We start from the raw sequence: 13,639 nt of genomic DNA, 5'->3' as shown, positions 1-13,639 counted from the left end.
TATATATATATATATTAGGGGATTTCAAACTTGTCCTGGTTGTCCTCAAATCCACCCCTGCTCAAATAAATCTCAATCTGAATGATCCATTAAAGGCAGTTTTCATTTTGCACTCTTTATTTGCCCTGTTTTGGCCACAGACGTTTATCATTACCTGCATTTGTTGTATAAAGAAATGTTATGTTCTTCTTTAAGCATACATTGATGACTATAACATTGTGTAAGTCTAAAACATATAGTGTGTGATTTCTATGATTCTGAAAGTATGTGCAGCACTGCTATTGTCTGTGGTTCTGAAACTGAAATGAATGTATTTAAGAGTGCTGCCTATGACAGAAGACCTCAGTGCAGCCTTGGCTGACCCTGGCTCTCTGCGGTGTAGGATCACTGGGACGTGTCATTACTGGAGTGAAAGCATGGGCTTACAGCAGGCCGTGGAGTCAGGGCACAATGGGGCCTGCAAACAGATGTCTTAGCAGATGTTTTGTGCCTGCTTTCTCTTCAGCAAAGCCCTTTGTCAGAGTACTCCACAGGAAATTAGTACAATGTGAGATTATTCAGTGGGACTATTGTCCTTGTGACTGTTTTGTTTGTTACTGAGAGAATATATGCAATGCACACTGGTGAACCAATACTCTAGACAGCAGAGGTCAGACTCTAGATGCATTTATGCTGTCTTCATGATCCATAATATAAACATAAAGTTCACATCTTGCAATTTTGTGTGTCTGTTTGTGAGCTTATTATATGACTTGCTGCATATTTTATGATCATTGGCTGTAGATGTCAATACATGACTTTACTTAATTAAAAAAACCATAGAGAGGTGTGATATTGATATAGATGTTGACCAAATATTTACTCTGAAATTGTATTATTTTCTTCTTTTTTTTTTTTTTTTTTTTTTTTTTTTTTTTTTTATAATAATGGTAATTCAAACCCCCTACTGGTAAACATGTATTGATAAAGAGTGTGGGGGAATTTTGTTTGTGAGAGTTGTACCTATGCTTTATTTAGGCTTAATTATCAGCTGTACAGTAATACGGGTATTACGGGTTCATGATGTAACCAACCTAGATATACCAGGCCCCCGGGAAAAGGGAGCACAGGGAGCGAGGCCATGCTGCACTGCTTTAGAGAAGAAGAAAATAAAACTAGAGGTGCACGTGAAAATATATTCAATTCAATCAAGCTCAAATTGATAAGCTATATTAACAACAACGTTGTTTACAATACAACCGGAGCATGTGCTCCTGAGGTGAGGGGCAGTTTAGCCAATCACAACATACTGGGCTAGCTAACCAATCAGAACCCATCTACTATATCTTAGGAAGGGGCTTAACAAAATAAGGAAATGATCAGCAGGTTTCTCAAAGAAGGGAGAGCTTTGTTGAATAAAGGTAAATTATGTGAGAAATAATGCGTTTAAAAAAAACAAAAAAACAAAGCATTAACACATGTTAGACTGTACCCCATAAACACAATCAAGCCTAGAAAAAAAAGAAAAGAAAAATTGCCCCATCCCTTTGAAAGAAATATATGACAAGGAAAATTGTACCAATCAACATTATGCCATAAACTCTGTCAAATCAATTAAACTTAGCTTGATTTGAACCCATTATGTTTTTTAAGCTAGTGTACAAGATTATCCACGCTGCTGTACACTCTTAGACAAAAAGCCACAAAGCTGTCACTGGGGTGGTTCCCTAGGGTATGAAAGCCCTAAATGGTATATAAGTACCTAAATTGTATATACGTAATAAATACCTTAAAGTACATATTATCACTGATATTGAAAGGTTGGTAGCACTTTATTTTACAGTCCTGTTCCTTGTGTACATACAATGTACTTATTATAGTAATTACAATAACTATGTAATAACTAGGTACTAACCCTGAACCTACCCCTAAACCTAACCCGCTAGCACTTTATTTTACAGTCCTGTTCCTCATGTACAGACTATGTACTTATTATGAAAGGTTTCTGTCCCAGTGACAGTTTTCTATCTTTTTTTTTTTTCTTCTTTTTTTTATGAGAGTGTATAGCCTAGACATTGCACCTGTTCTTCTAGGCCCAATGAATTGTGGTGACAACCCTGGTCACAACATAGAATCTGACAAGCAACAATAGCGAAGAACAGAAAACTGTGTGCACCTGCCTTTAGATGTCAGGATATATTCCAAGATCTTGTTTACTTATGACTTGTGAACGAAACAAAACACATAACATGATGCCTTTAAGGCACATGTGGAATCACTTGTCTCTAATACCAAAAGAGACGGCCAAGCGCATTGATTCAATCAGAGGAAATGCTTTGTGAAGCTGAATTGCAGCCTCTGGAGAACAAGTGTTGTGCGGATTTATTGAGCCATGACTCTATCTTATTAATTTTGTTTATTTTGGATAAATTCTCCCATCCTCCTGGTTGGGAAATGAGTCAATAAGCTGCTGGAGGACATAAATGGAGTGCTGACATATAAAAGCATCTCTTTCTTTAGTAGACTTCTACTCTGCTGGCTCATTGCTTTTTCCTTTTTTGATTACATAATTTTGTTAACCTTTAAAGCCGGGAACATATTCGAGGGAGAGATATGTGGAATTTATGGGGAACTTCAAATAATTTTTACATGTTAATTTCAAGTTGCGGACTGGTGGTTTTATTCACATGGAACAAATTGTATCCCGTGGGTTATTTAGAAACCTTGTTGAAGTGAAAAGAAGCCTTTGAATAGAAATGTAGTTATTTGCATATTTATTTAAATACGCCAGAGCTATGGGACCCATGTAGGAGTCTTTAATGAACAAATGCTTACCTCTGCTGTTCGGAAGAGAAATGTCCTCTGTGCAGTGTCACTCAAAACCATCACAATGTGTCCAGTCTCACACCTTAGTCTGATTTCTCCTGTTTTACTTTTACTTTCTTTCTCTTTTCATGTTGTCATTTGTTCACTGCTTCTATTAATGCAGGAGTCAAAACTAAAGTAAAATAAATAAATAAAATGAATGAGATGCAAACAATAAACAAAGTCCTACACAGATAGCAGGTGATTTGTTTGAAGAAAAACTGACAAGGTTACTTGGAGAGACAGCATAAAATACTTGGATTGTCTAATTGCGCCCTGGATGAATCTGTGCTTTTGAACCATTCAGTTTGATTGAATGATTCACTTATAAAAATGCCACTTGCTGGTGTAATAATGTAATCTGTAGAAAATACTCAGCACTAATACACAGACTGACAATCTGAGTGGAGAATATTACAATATAGAACTCTGAATTGTATTATTGTGTTTTTTAACTATGCTAAATTTTCAGGATTACAACATTTTGTTTAAAGAATTTAACATTTTTATCCAGCAAGATGCATTAAATTGATCAAAATGTGAAGACATTTACAATGTTCCAAAATATTTTTATTGCAAATAAATGTTGTTGTTTTTTCTATTCATCAGATAAACCCTAAGAATAATAATTCAGCTTTGCCATCACAGACTATTACAATTATTTTATTAAAATTAATTCTAAGACTTCTTTGAAAACTTTGAAAAAATATTTTTTACAGAACCCAAACTTTTTAAAAAGGACACTGTTACCAATACATATTTAGGGACATTTACATCTGATTATATGTATGTAATATTTCTCCAGGTAAAAAAAAAAAAAAGAAATGCTTTTTTTTTTTTTTTTTTTTTTTTTTTAAAGACAGAGCATCACAACCGAGTGAGAATTAAGCGCTGCAAAGTTCGATTATATTTCAATATTTCAATTATATTTGTATCGTAATTACACTTTAAGTGGTGGTTCGTTTACTTGATCAGTAGCTTGATTACTTGGGCTCTAGACGCTTTTGAGGCAGAGTTCATTAAAGGAATGCTTTCCCACTTCTCAGAGCTGATCCTCATGTGTTCTCTTTACTTTCTGCCCTTAAACCAGTGAGCATTTGAAATGCACTCAGGCTGAAAATTACCTTTTCTACCATCACTATTATTTGACTGGTATTCCAGCTAATAGACATGCAAATAAAACAGAGGGTGTATTGCACTCCACACAGAAATGTGGCACTTGGTCAATAACATTATGGAAATGTTGCTTCTTCTTCTTCAGCTCTTTTGTGTGAGCATGATAGTGCTGTTGCCAAAGTGTACAACGGGGCCTTGAGTTGAGGAAATTACTCTGCTGTCTACATTTTCTCAATAGCGGCACTTCTGTCCATTTGGCGTGATTAATATGTCAGTCTTATATTGAACTGCTTGTCCTACCATCATCGCCAATGTAATGCATTTTTGAGACTTTTTATTATATATTTCACTCTTGCGAAATGTAAATGTGGTGAAAATTTCAACATATCATGACAAAAACAAATGTTTTATAGGATTTCTACTGAAATAAAAGACTGTCGCTTACAGCATTGGGAATATGAGAATGACGTTTTGGAAGTTTAGATGTGTTTTTGATGGAGGATGGGTGGGCAGCAGCACTGCAGGCCATAAGCTTCCTGTCATCTCTTTTAGAAGGTCAGCGCTGCCCCCTGCCTGGGCTGGCTAGGAAAGTCTAGGACCGTCTTATCTTATCTGCAGAAGGTGGGTGGGTGGGCTGCTTAGTTCATCCTGTTGTTTAGACCCCCACTGTGCCAGAAATGTGGCCCCTGTCAGATGGCTGTAGTTTTGCCTTTATTGCATCAAGAAAGGAACGTGATGAAATACAAAGAGTCGTGTTTAACACACACCCAGGGCTTTAGATGAAGACACAGTACACAGTACATTTTGGTAAAGTGAACATTTTTACAAAGTTAAAAACACACTTTCACTAAGAACTGGTTATAAGCATAATTTAACCATGCTTTAAAAAAAAAAAATGTTACATAAATACTACAAATGTTACACAACAATTTGCAGTACAGTTTAAGGTAAAAACTAGTTTAGTACACAAGCTAGAGCAGTCAAATGAGTGAGGAGGATGAGAGAACATTATTGTATTCATTCTTTCTTTCTCTTTCTTTCTTTCTTTCTTTCTTTCTTTCTTCTTGGTTTCTTTCATGTTTAATTTCTTGATTTTGTTTGTGCTTTATTTATTTTATTTGTTTGTTTGTTCATGTTGTCATGTTAAATGCCATTATTATTGTAAGAGCCTATGGGTTTGGATTAGACAAGAGTAGTGAAAGATGAGAGGAATACAAAAAAAAGACAGATTAGCATTTAGAATTATCTACCCATCTGTCTGTCTATATATATATATTCTATATATATATATATCCATGGTCTGAAAGATTGATGAACACTGTTATAAGTCTGTGAGAAATATATTTTTGTTTCTCTTTAAAGACCCTGTTGTTTTTCTGCTTTAGTGTACTAGAAAAGTCAGCCCAGTATTTATAGAAGCACCTAGTCCTAATGTCACTTACTTTATGTCCAGTGCTGCTGCTGTCGAGCTGCCTCTCACTCATGAACCTCCCCTGCAGGGCCCGGCCCGGCCCGTGCCATATATCCTGAGAGACTTGGCCACAGTTTAACCTCTGCAAATAGGGAATAATTTTACCAGACAAGAATTTAAAGTTGTTCCTCTCTTCAATCCCTCTGGCTCTGAATCCATTCCTCTCTTAGCATGCTGAATGTGTGGCGATTATGGCTTTAACCAGAAGCAGAATTTACACATACCTCCACCTCACAAATGGGCAGTAATGAAGAAGCTCTAAACAGGAATGTGTGTGCATGAAGGAGACAGAGTGTGTTTTAACAACATTTGGTTGTGAGATTTAACTTCTGCTCTGATGCCCTGTGGCCTAAAACATGCTTTTTAGTTAAAAAAATGCAAGTGTTTTTTATTAAATTTTTGCTCCTCAAGATAAGCTGTTTATCAGCATTATAGACTATATCCATAAACGTATACAAGCATATGGGAAGTATGCAAGACATAATGTGATAACTGTGCCATTCAATGTATTTGTATTTGTTATTACTATGTGTTATAACTATTATAAACAGTTATTTAATCTTGCAAGAATGTCCGTGTCAAGGTTAATTTTGTCCTAAAAGCAAACTTAACTGAGATCTTAAAAGTTTCATTCATCTGTAATTAAGCATTTATCAGCAACCACTGAGAAAATAATTTCAAAAGTCACTTTTCATTGTACCAAACTTGAATTTGTACTTTTCTTTTGTTGTTAGAAAGTAAGTGGAATTGTGTGACATTGAGGGCATTGTCACTGATCCCTGAGTAAGGCTCCTGCAGGTGAGAACACAAAGAGAAAAGCCATTAGGCTCTCATTATATCCTGATCATCATTCAACGAGAATTTGCCATGCCCAAGGTCTACTGATACTCCAATAAATAATCATAAAAACATAATAAAGGTCAATAAAGAAAGTAGCGTCATAAAAAAAATAAAAATAAAATAAAAATAACAGATACCACAGTGAGGAACAGGACCCTTCATCCATTTTTGGTCAACACATCTGTGTTGGGTTACTCTTGAGATCTTGTATCATTTTCATCTGCCATCTGTGAATTTTTAATCTGAGGCAGAGCAATGGAGCTATTCACATTCACTGAATACTGCCTAATGGATAGCAGAAGATATATTGGTTTGGTCATATCTAGAGTGTGATTTTGTAGTAGTAGAAAGATCTAAAGGATGATCTGAAAATAAAAATACACACAGAATGTCTGTGGGTGTTTTTGAAACAGGGCATTATTCCATTATGTATTATTGTGTCAGATTAACTATTCTCTTTGGGAATGTGATGAGCAGGTCCAGGGAGATGGAACCAATGTCACCCCATAACAGGTTTCTTTCAGTGAAGACTGTTGTAGTATTTGCTGGTTCCAACTTTCTTTATCAGCTGTGGAACTGAATATCAAGGAATGTTTTGAGTTGCATAAATCCAATCGTCACTCAAAAACCCATGTGCGCAGCAAACATGCAAATAACATAAGATTGTCTACGACACTTAAACTGCCATCTGTGAGAAATGAAAATGAGCATCGATGTTAAGAGAGTAAGACTAAATATATTTATATTAAGGGCCACATCACGGAAAATCAAGACAACAAAAAACGTATTGCCCTAACATGATAGCATGATTTTATTTTATTTTATTTTATTTTATTTTATTTTATTTTAAAGAGAGAGAGAGAGACTCCTAACCCTAAGGTTGTTGGGTGCAAATCTCGGGCCGGAAATATCATGACTTAGGTGCCCTTGAGCAAGGCACTGAACCCCCAACTACATAAATGGCTGCCCACTGCTCTGTATGTGTGTTCACTGCTGTGTGTGTGCACTTTGGATGGGTTAAATGCAGAGCACGAATTCTGACTATGGGCCACCAAATTTGGCTGAGTGTCACCCACAGTAACTTCGCTTCGTGCTCTGCATACTGCACTTCTATCAAGTTTTGTTCCAAATAGTATGTTAATATGATATTTTGAAGTTCTTACTCTTAACCCTTTGGGATGAAAGCAACCCCTGTTGTTTATCGACATGACAGATTTGTCATTCTCACAGATTTGATTTGTAACACATCGGGACCTGAATGAGTAAGTTTATATGTGAAATACTGAAGTGTTTGTAATCCAAACACTGCACATATGGCCCCACCGCAGGCGCGTAATATATATCTCATGAGCTTCTCTGTGTGGAGGGAATGAGTCTAAGCCCTGTGGGTAATCGTACTTCAGCAAATAACTCTTCCTGGGAGGCTTGTTTGCTCAAAAAAAAAAAAAAAAAAAACGTTCTTGCAGTTATTTTGGAACCCTTTTTTTTGTGTTGTTGTTTGTAATGCATAGTATAGCATTACCTTGACTTTTAATTTCATCATAATGCTATTAGTTACTCTTTCTAAATTAATCTTGCTTACCTAAATAAAAATATCAGACATATTGAAATTGCACAGCCCACTGCATCAGCAGGGAGGCATCTATAGCATCAGGCCTGGCGTATCTAATTGACTTTTGATATGAATCTGTGTATTGCACAAAGTTCACATGGTGCTCAGGTGAATAATCCTGTGTGGAATAAGTGAGCTTTGTTTGTGCTGAGTGAAATTAAGCAGTGACAGTGCATGAAAGATAAAGTGAAGCATGTCAAAAATTTGGAAAGGCACAGTAAGTCACTGTGCATGTGTATTTTAGAGTTTTATATCATCAGGAACAAAAGAAAATATAGTTTATATAGAGCCTTGCATTTTACAGTGGTTATGTATGCTATTTACTAATGGTATTGAAGGAAAAGGTCACCCACAAAATGGAAATTTGCTGACAATTTACCCACATGCTATGCAATGTGTAGATTCGTTTATTTCTTCATTGGAACAGATTTGGAGAAATGTATATTTATAGCAGTGGATGCTCTGTGAATGGGTGCTGTCTGAATGAGAGTTCAAACGGCTGATAATAAAACATAATTTAAATCCACAAGTAATATACTCAATTCCAGTCCATCATTTAACATTTTGTGAAGTCAAAAGCTGTGTGTTTGCAAGAAACAAATCCATCATTAAGGCATTTTAAATTTGGCCAAAATACCATCAGCCATAATAACCATAATAGTACGAAAAACGTATTAATGATGGATTTATTACAAACACACCGTGTTAATTGATGGACTGTGAATTATTGTGATGTTTTTATCAGCTGTTTGGACTCTCATTTTGAAGGCACCCATTCACTGCAGATGATCCATTGGTGAGTAAGTGTTGCAATGTGTCTTTATCAGCATTAGGTTAATTTCAAGCTAGAACAGAATAAAGTATGGAAGAATTTACAAATATTGAGGGGCTCTGCTAAACACAGTACACCAAATAAGTATCACCACCACAGGCAGATTCCCTCAGAACGCCTGCATGCAAAACACAATGGCATTTGTCCTCGAGATGGAGGCGAGATTGTGTGCATATTTCACTGGCACCATGAATTATTATTACTGAGAGACCAGCATGTTAGCTGATGTGAAGTATTAAATGTTCCTCTCATGCACCCCAGTAGTATGAACTGTGCAGGACAGGATGAAACAGTGAGTGCGCACTCTCTTTGAGTTCATCAAGATCAGGGTTACTTTATTTCCAAAACTGTCATATCTCCCACGGGAGCACAACCTAATGGGTTTTGAGGGCATCTTATTCTTTTAAACTTGTTTTTGTTCCTTTTTAGCTGTGCTGCAGATAGAGCTAACATGAAAGGATAAACGCTATTGACCATAACCTTGTTTTTGTTTTTATTTATCTAGATGAATGAAAGTACTCTTTTGGCTGGTAAAAAAAAAAAAAAAAAAAAGGTGTGCACTGTAAGTATTGAGCTGAAAATGTCTCTCAAAACCTCCATTTTATTCAGCTCACTCTACAGCTGACATCGGGTTCAGGTGGGTCTGGATATGCTGCACAACAACATCAGTTCTGCACTGAACACCACTCATTGTGCACCTTTCAGATTTTTAAAAGATAGATAGATAGATAGATAGATAGATAGATAGATAGATAGATAGATAGATAGATAGATAGATAGATAGATAGATAGATAGATAGATAGATAGATAGATAGATAGATAGATAGATAGATAGATGTTTGAGTCACAATAAATCATATTTAGAAGCTTAATTTGTTGAGATAATGTCATCTCTCTAAACACATCTTTGACCCTGTGACCTTTGGGCAGATACAGTACAGTGTTACTTCAAAAACCCCACTCAAAACTCAATAATCACTTCCTGTATCTCTCGATGACAAGAAAAATCTAAAACGAATTAGTTAATTGGTTATTTATTTATATTTTATTAAAATATTTTAGTTTAAATAGCTAATTTCAGGGGTACCTTCCTGTTTGTTCATTCCTGCATAACCACTGTAAAATAATTGCGGCCTGTGAATACATTTATCTGTGGAAGGTAATAGAGTGTTGTGGAACAGAAAGGTCTACTGATTTTAATTCGTGGATGACTGTTCCCCATCCCACCGGTGCAGAAACACTGCTGGAAGCTCCTAAATAAATTTGCTCCTAAAGCAGGATTAGGCTCACCGTTTCTCTGTTTTAATGAGGTTGAATCAATGGAGCGTTTTGTCCATACAAATCCCCATTGGCCTGCTGGAAACCGTTTCTTCAAACTTGAAATCTCCGGGCCTATTAGTTTGCCGCTCGTGAGCTGCAATCAGCGGTAAGGAAAGGCTTTGATACGGTACGTCCCTGCCTGGCTGTGCATGTTCCTCTCAGCGCTCCTTTCTCTTTTCTGTCAGATTTACAGCACATTACGAACATCCTCGCCCGCCCCTTCTCGCTCACCTCACATCACTTAATGCATTTTCACCTACCCCCACGGCAACTATGCAGCACATGATAGACTAATGTCGTTCATCTGCTCTCCTAGATGAATATGGGTTAGAAGCCTCAGTGGATGTCTTAACCAATAGAAAAGCTTTTTGATTGGGTAATTGGTTTGCACATGTGTGGCATTATGAGCCCCATGACATGCTTTAAACACTCACAGAGTCATGATCAATGCAAGTGGCTTGTCGAGGAGGAAAATCTGAGGATGGATGGATGTTATTATTGTTTACTTTTTGATGTAGCTGTATAAAAGCCTTTTCTAAAATAAGAATTACTGGTTTGATTGTGTGTTTGTTTTTCACTATTGTGTTCTGTTTCTGTTCACAGCTGGAAGAGACAGTCGCCACAACTTGACATCATTGCTGGTTCAGCCCATCTCTGCCTCCTTAGCGAAACTGCTGCTCTCTGCCCCCGCCATGGGGCAGGGAAGACCCTGCATCTCTATGGCCATGCCCTCTGCCTCAGGTAAGCCCTGAGCCAGAAACATCGCCTGCTACACTTACTGTAACTGTCAAATTACAACCCTCTTCATTCTCACACAATACCGCTTCTTAGACCCTTTAAATCTCATAACCTTATGGAGAGGGACTTTCTGGTATTAGAATATGCTTCACGATGACTGACATTATGAATGAATGTCAAGTTACCATGTGATTAAATTTAATGTGATTACACATAGTGTGTGTGTGTGTGTGTTTGTGTGTGTTTGTGTGTGTGTGTGTGTGTGTGTGTGTGTTTGAGTCTTGAAAGTGTGGGGTGAGAGTGCAAAATAGGAGCTCGGCCATCTACATTCCTTCCACCAGATGCTGAAAGCTGCTCTCGCCCCAAAACACCTCTTGACTGAAGCTTTGACATAATGGAGCTTATCAGTGGACAAACAATACTAAATAAGACTCACAAACTGATAGCAACTGACACACACACACACACACACAAAGTGTTGCTGAATAACAGAAGGCTAACGCCGGTTTCACTGCACATTCTTTTAAGCTTCCTGGTTACTACATCACCCTGCCCATGATGTCTTGCCCATCCATTGGACGGATTATACACTTGGTTCAGAGTCTGTCACACTGAAGGGCATTACCAAAGCATCCTCCGATGCAGCCCAAGTTCCTGAAGAGGAACAGACAGACAATGGTAGCTTTAGCAACATTAGCTTTATAGAGTACCAGAAGCACTTTCAGAAAGGCAATTTGGAAACCTAACTGGAGGTGTAGCTGGATCATGATCAGTTGGCACTGCTCCATCCTTCAGGAGCTACTTTTGTGCAAAACCTGTTTTTTTACTGACCCTCATTCACAAAGCAGTCCGATGTAAAATGATTTGCGCAGACATAAACGCATTTCGGTAGAGACGAGGGAGAATTTTTTTCAAAAACAAAATGAATCCATCTCGTCTTCAGTGGCTCAGATTTAGGGAGTAAATGGAGACAGCTGTGTACATTCATACAACCAGATACAGAACACCTCAAGCGCTTGGGAGACATTCTCGTCAGTACAGCAATGGGGGACTGTGTACAACTCTCTGTGATCTCGCTCAAGGCAGTTCTATGTTAAAACGTCTGTCAACATTCGTGGGCGGGGCCTGTGGCTAATGTGATGTCAAATTAGCAGAAATCTTGAAAACAGGTAATTGTGAGACACTGCTTATTATTTATGGGGATTAAAAAAAAGGAGTGGGTGGATGGGGGGTTGTGTACACACACTGCCAACACAAATGTATGTCCAATCAACATGTGAAAGTGAATTTTTGCATAATAGGTCCCCTTTAAATCTTTTATGAAGTATTACTGATTTATAGGGCGTTCTCACTTTATGATCTTTAATAACAATCATATGATTGTCTTTTTCACTATTTCAGAAACCGATAATACTTCCGTTCTGTTAGTGAACTTTTTTGATTTTGTCTAAATGCAATTTTTGTGCCTTGAGATAATCATAAGTCTTCTCAGTCTCATGATCCTGCTGGGGATTCAAGTTTCAAAAGCAGCAATAACATGACGTCAGTGTTCCACCTGCCGGTAGAAGATGGTATGACACTCTTTTTCTCCAAATGAGACAGGTTGTGTGCTCGGGGAGCCAAGGCTTGTTGATTTATGCTCCATGGTGTGAGTGCAACTCCTGAGTGCAGGCCTTACACATCGTCTTAAAGTTGCTCTCGCTATGGCCGCCCATATCCAAGGCCATTACACACATCAGTCAGTGGGTGCCCAGGGGACCTTATTGAAACCATGAGAGGAACGCTGGTCAGCCATTTCACAGCACTCTCTCATGTAGAGCTTTCAGGGGGGTCAAATGTAACATTGAATGTGGTCACAAGAGCCATGGTGGATGTGCAGCAGGCTAAATAAAAATGACAGATTGAGGTGATGACATGTATTGGAGCATAATTGAACTTAAGTGAACAAACCTCTAGGGAAAGGTCATTCACGTGGGATGATGCTTTTCATCGACCAACAAAAAAAAGTACAAGTGTACTTTTGTTCACTGACCTTCACCTGAGAGTAAAAGTATTTGGCAGACTCAAATGTTCAGGTTTCAAGTGAAGATGCCCACCGTTTTTTTTATGCAACTTTGTTACACAACAGTTACATGTATATAACTAACATGTTTTCTGCATCCTTGATACGAGCTTGAACAGCTTGCTGTGCACCATGCAATGTGATGTATCTATCGCCTTGTCCAAAAACCCGCACTTGCAGTCTTTGCACTTGACTACTTATATGACAATTTTTTTTTTGTATTTGGTCCATGTGAGCATGAAGACCACAAGTATGTATAGAACCTTTCATTACCTGATGGGACACACGTATAGTGTTGTAAAAATGCAAGTGTATTTTTATTTTCAATAGTGTGGGTATTTGGACAAGGTATAGGCATAACATTATGACCACTGGCAGGTGAAGTGAATGTGTGTTACTTACCTGGTGAACACACGGCACCAGGATGCACTGTGGGAAGAAGGCAAGCTGGTGGAGGCAGTGTGATTCTTTGGGCAATGTTCTGCTGGGAAACCGTGGTTTGTGCCATCCATGCAGATGTTACTTTGACATATACTACCTACCTAGGCATTAATGCAGACCATTAACACCCTTTCATGGAAATAGAATTCCCTAGTGGCTGTGGCTTCTTTCAGAAGGATAATAGAGTTTCCGCCAAAATCAGTATAGGCTTATTGTATCTGGTCGGTATTGAAAAGTCTGTTTTAAATTTTACACAAAATGCCATATCCGCCGAGATATTCTGCATGCTTTCTCCCTTTCTTTCCAAACCTCGACAAATGCCAGTCATCCTTCTCTGCAGAATGCAATATCTGCTCAAGCAA

At 37.8% G+C, this 13,639-nt stretch overlaps 1 protein-coding gene across 2 annotated transcripts in view; it reads left to right on the top strand.

Moving 5' to 3' along the window:
• LOC113055012 (inactive N-acetylated-alpha-linked acidic dipeptidase-like protein 2) overlaps positions 1-13,639 on the top strand; it is a 241,596-nt gene that overhangs the window by 135,707 nt on the left and 92,250 nt on the right. For both annotated transcript variants that reach the window (XM_026220927.1, XM_026220926.1), the window contains exon 6: positions 10,640-10,777. In XM_026220927.1, the coding sequence (XP_026076712.1) occupies positions 10,640-10,777 (138 nt within the window). The remainder of the gene's footprint in view (positions 1-10,639; positions 10,778-13,639) is intronic.

This window comes from Carassius auratus, chromosome 36 (genome assembly GCF_003368295.1).
Source record: "Carassius auratus strain Wakin chromosome 36, ASM336829v1, whole genome shotgun sequence".
NCBI lineage: Eukaryota > Metazoa > Chordata > Actinopteri > Cypriniformes > Cyprinidae > Carassius > Carassius auratus.
The sequence above is the reverse complement of the archived record's forward strand: the minus strand, read 5'-3'. Positions and strand labels throughout refer to the sequence as shown.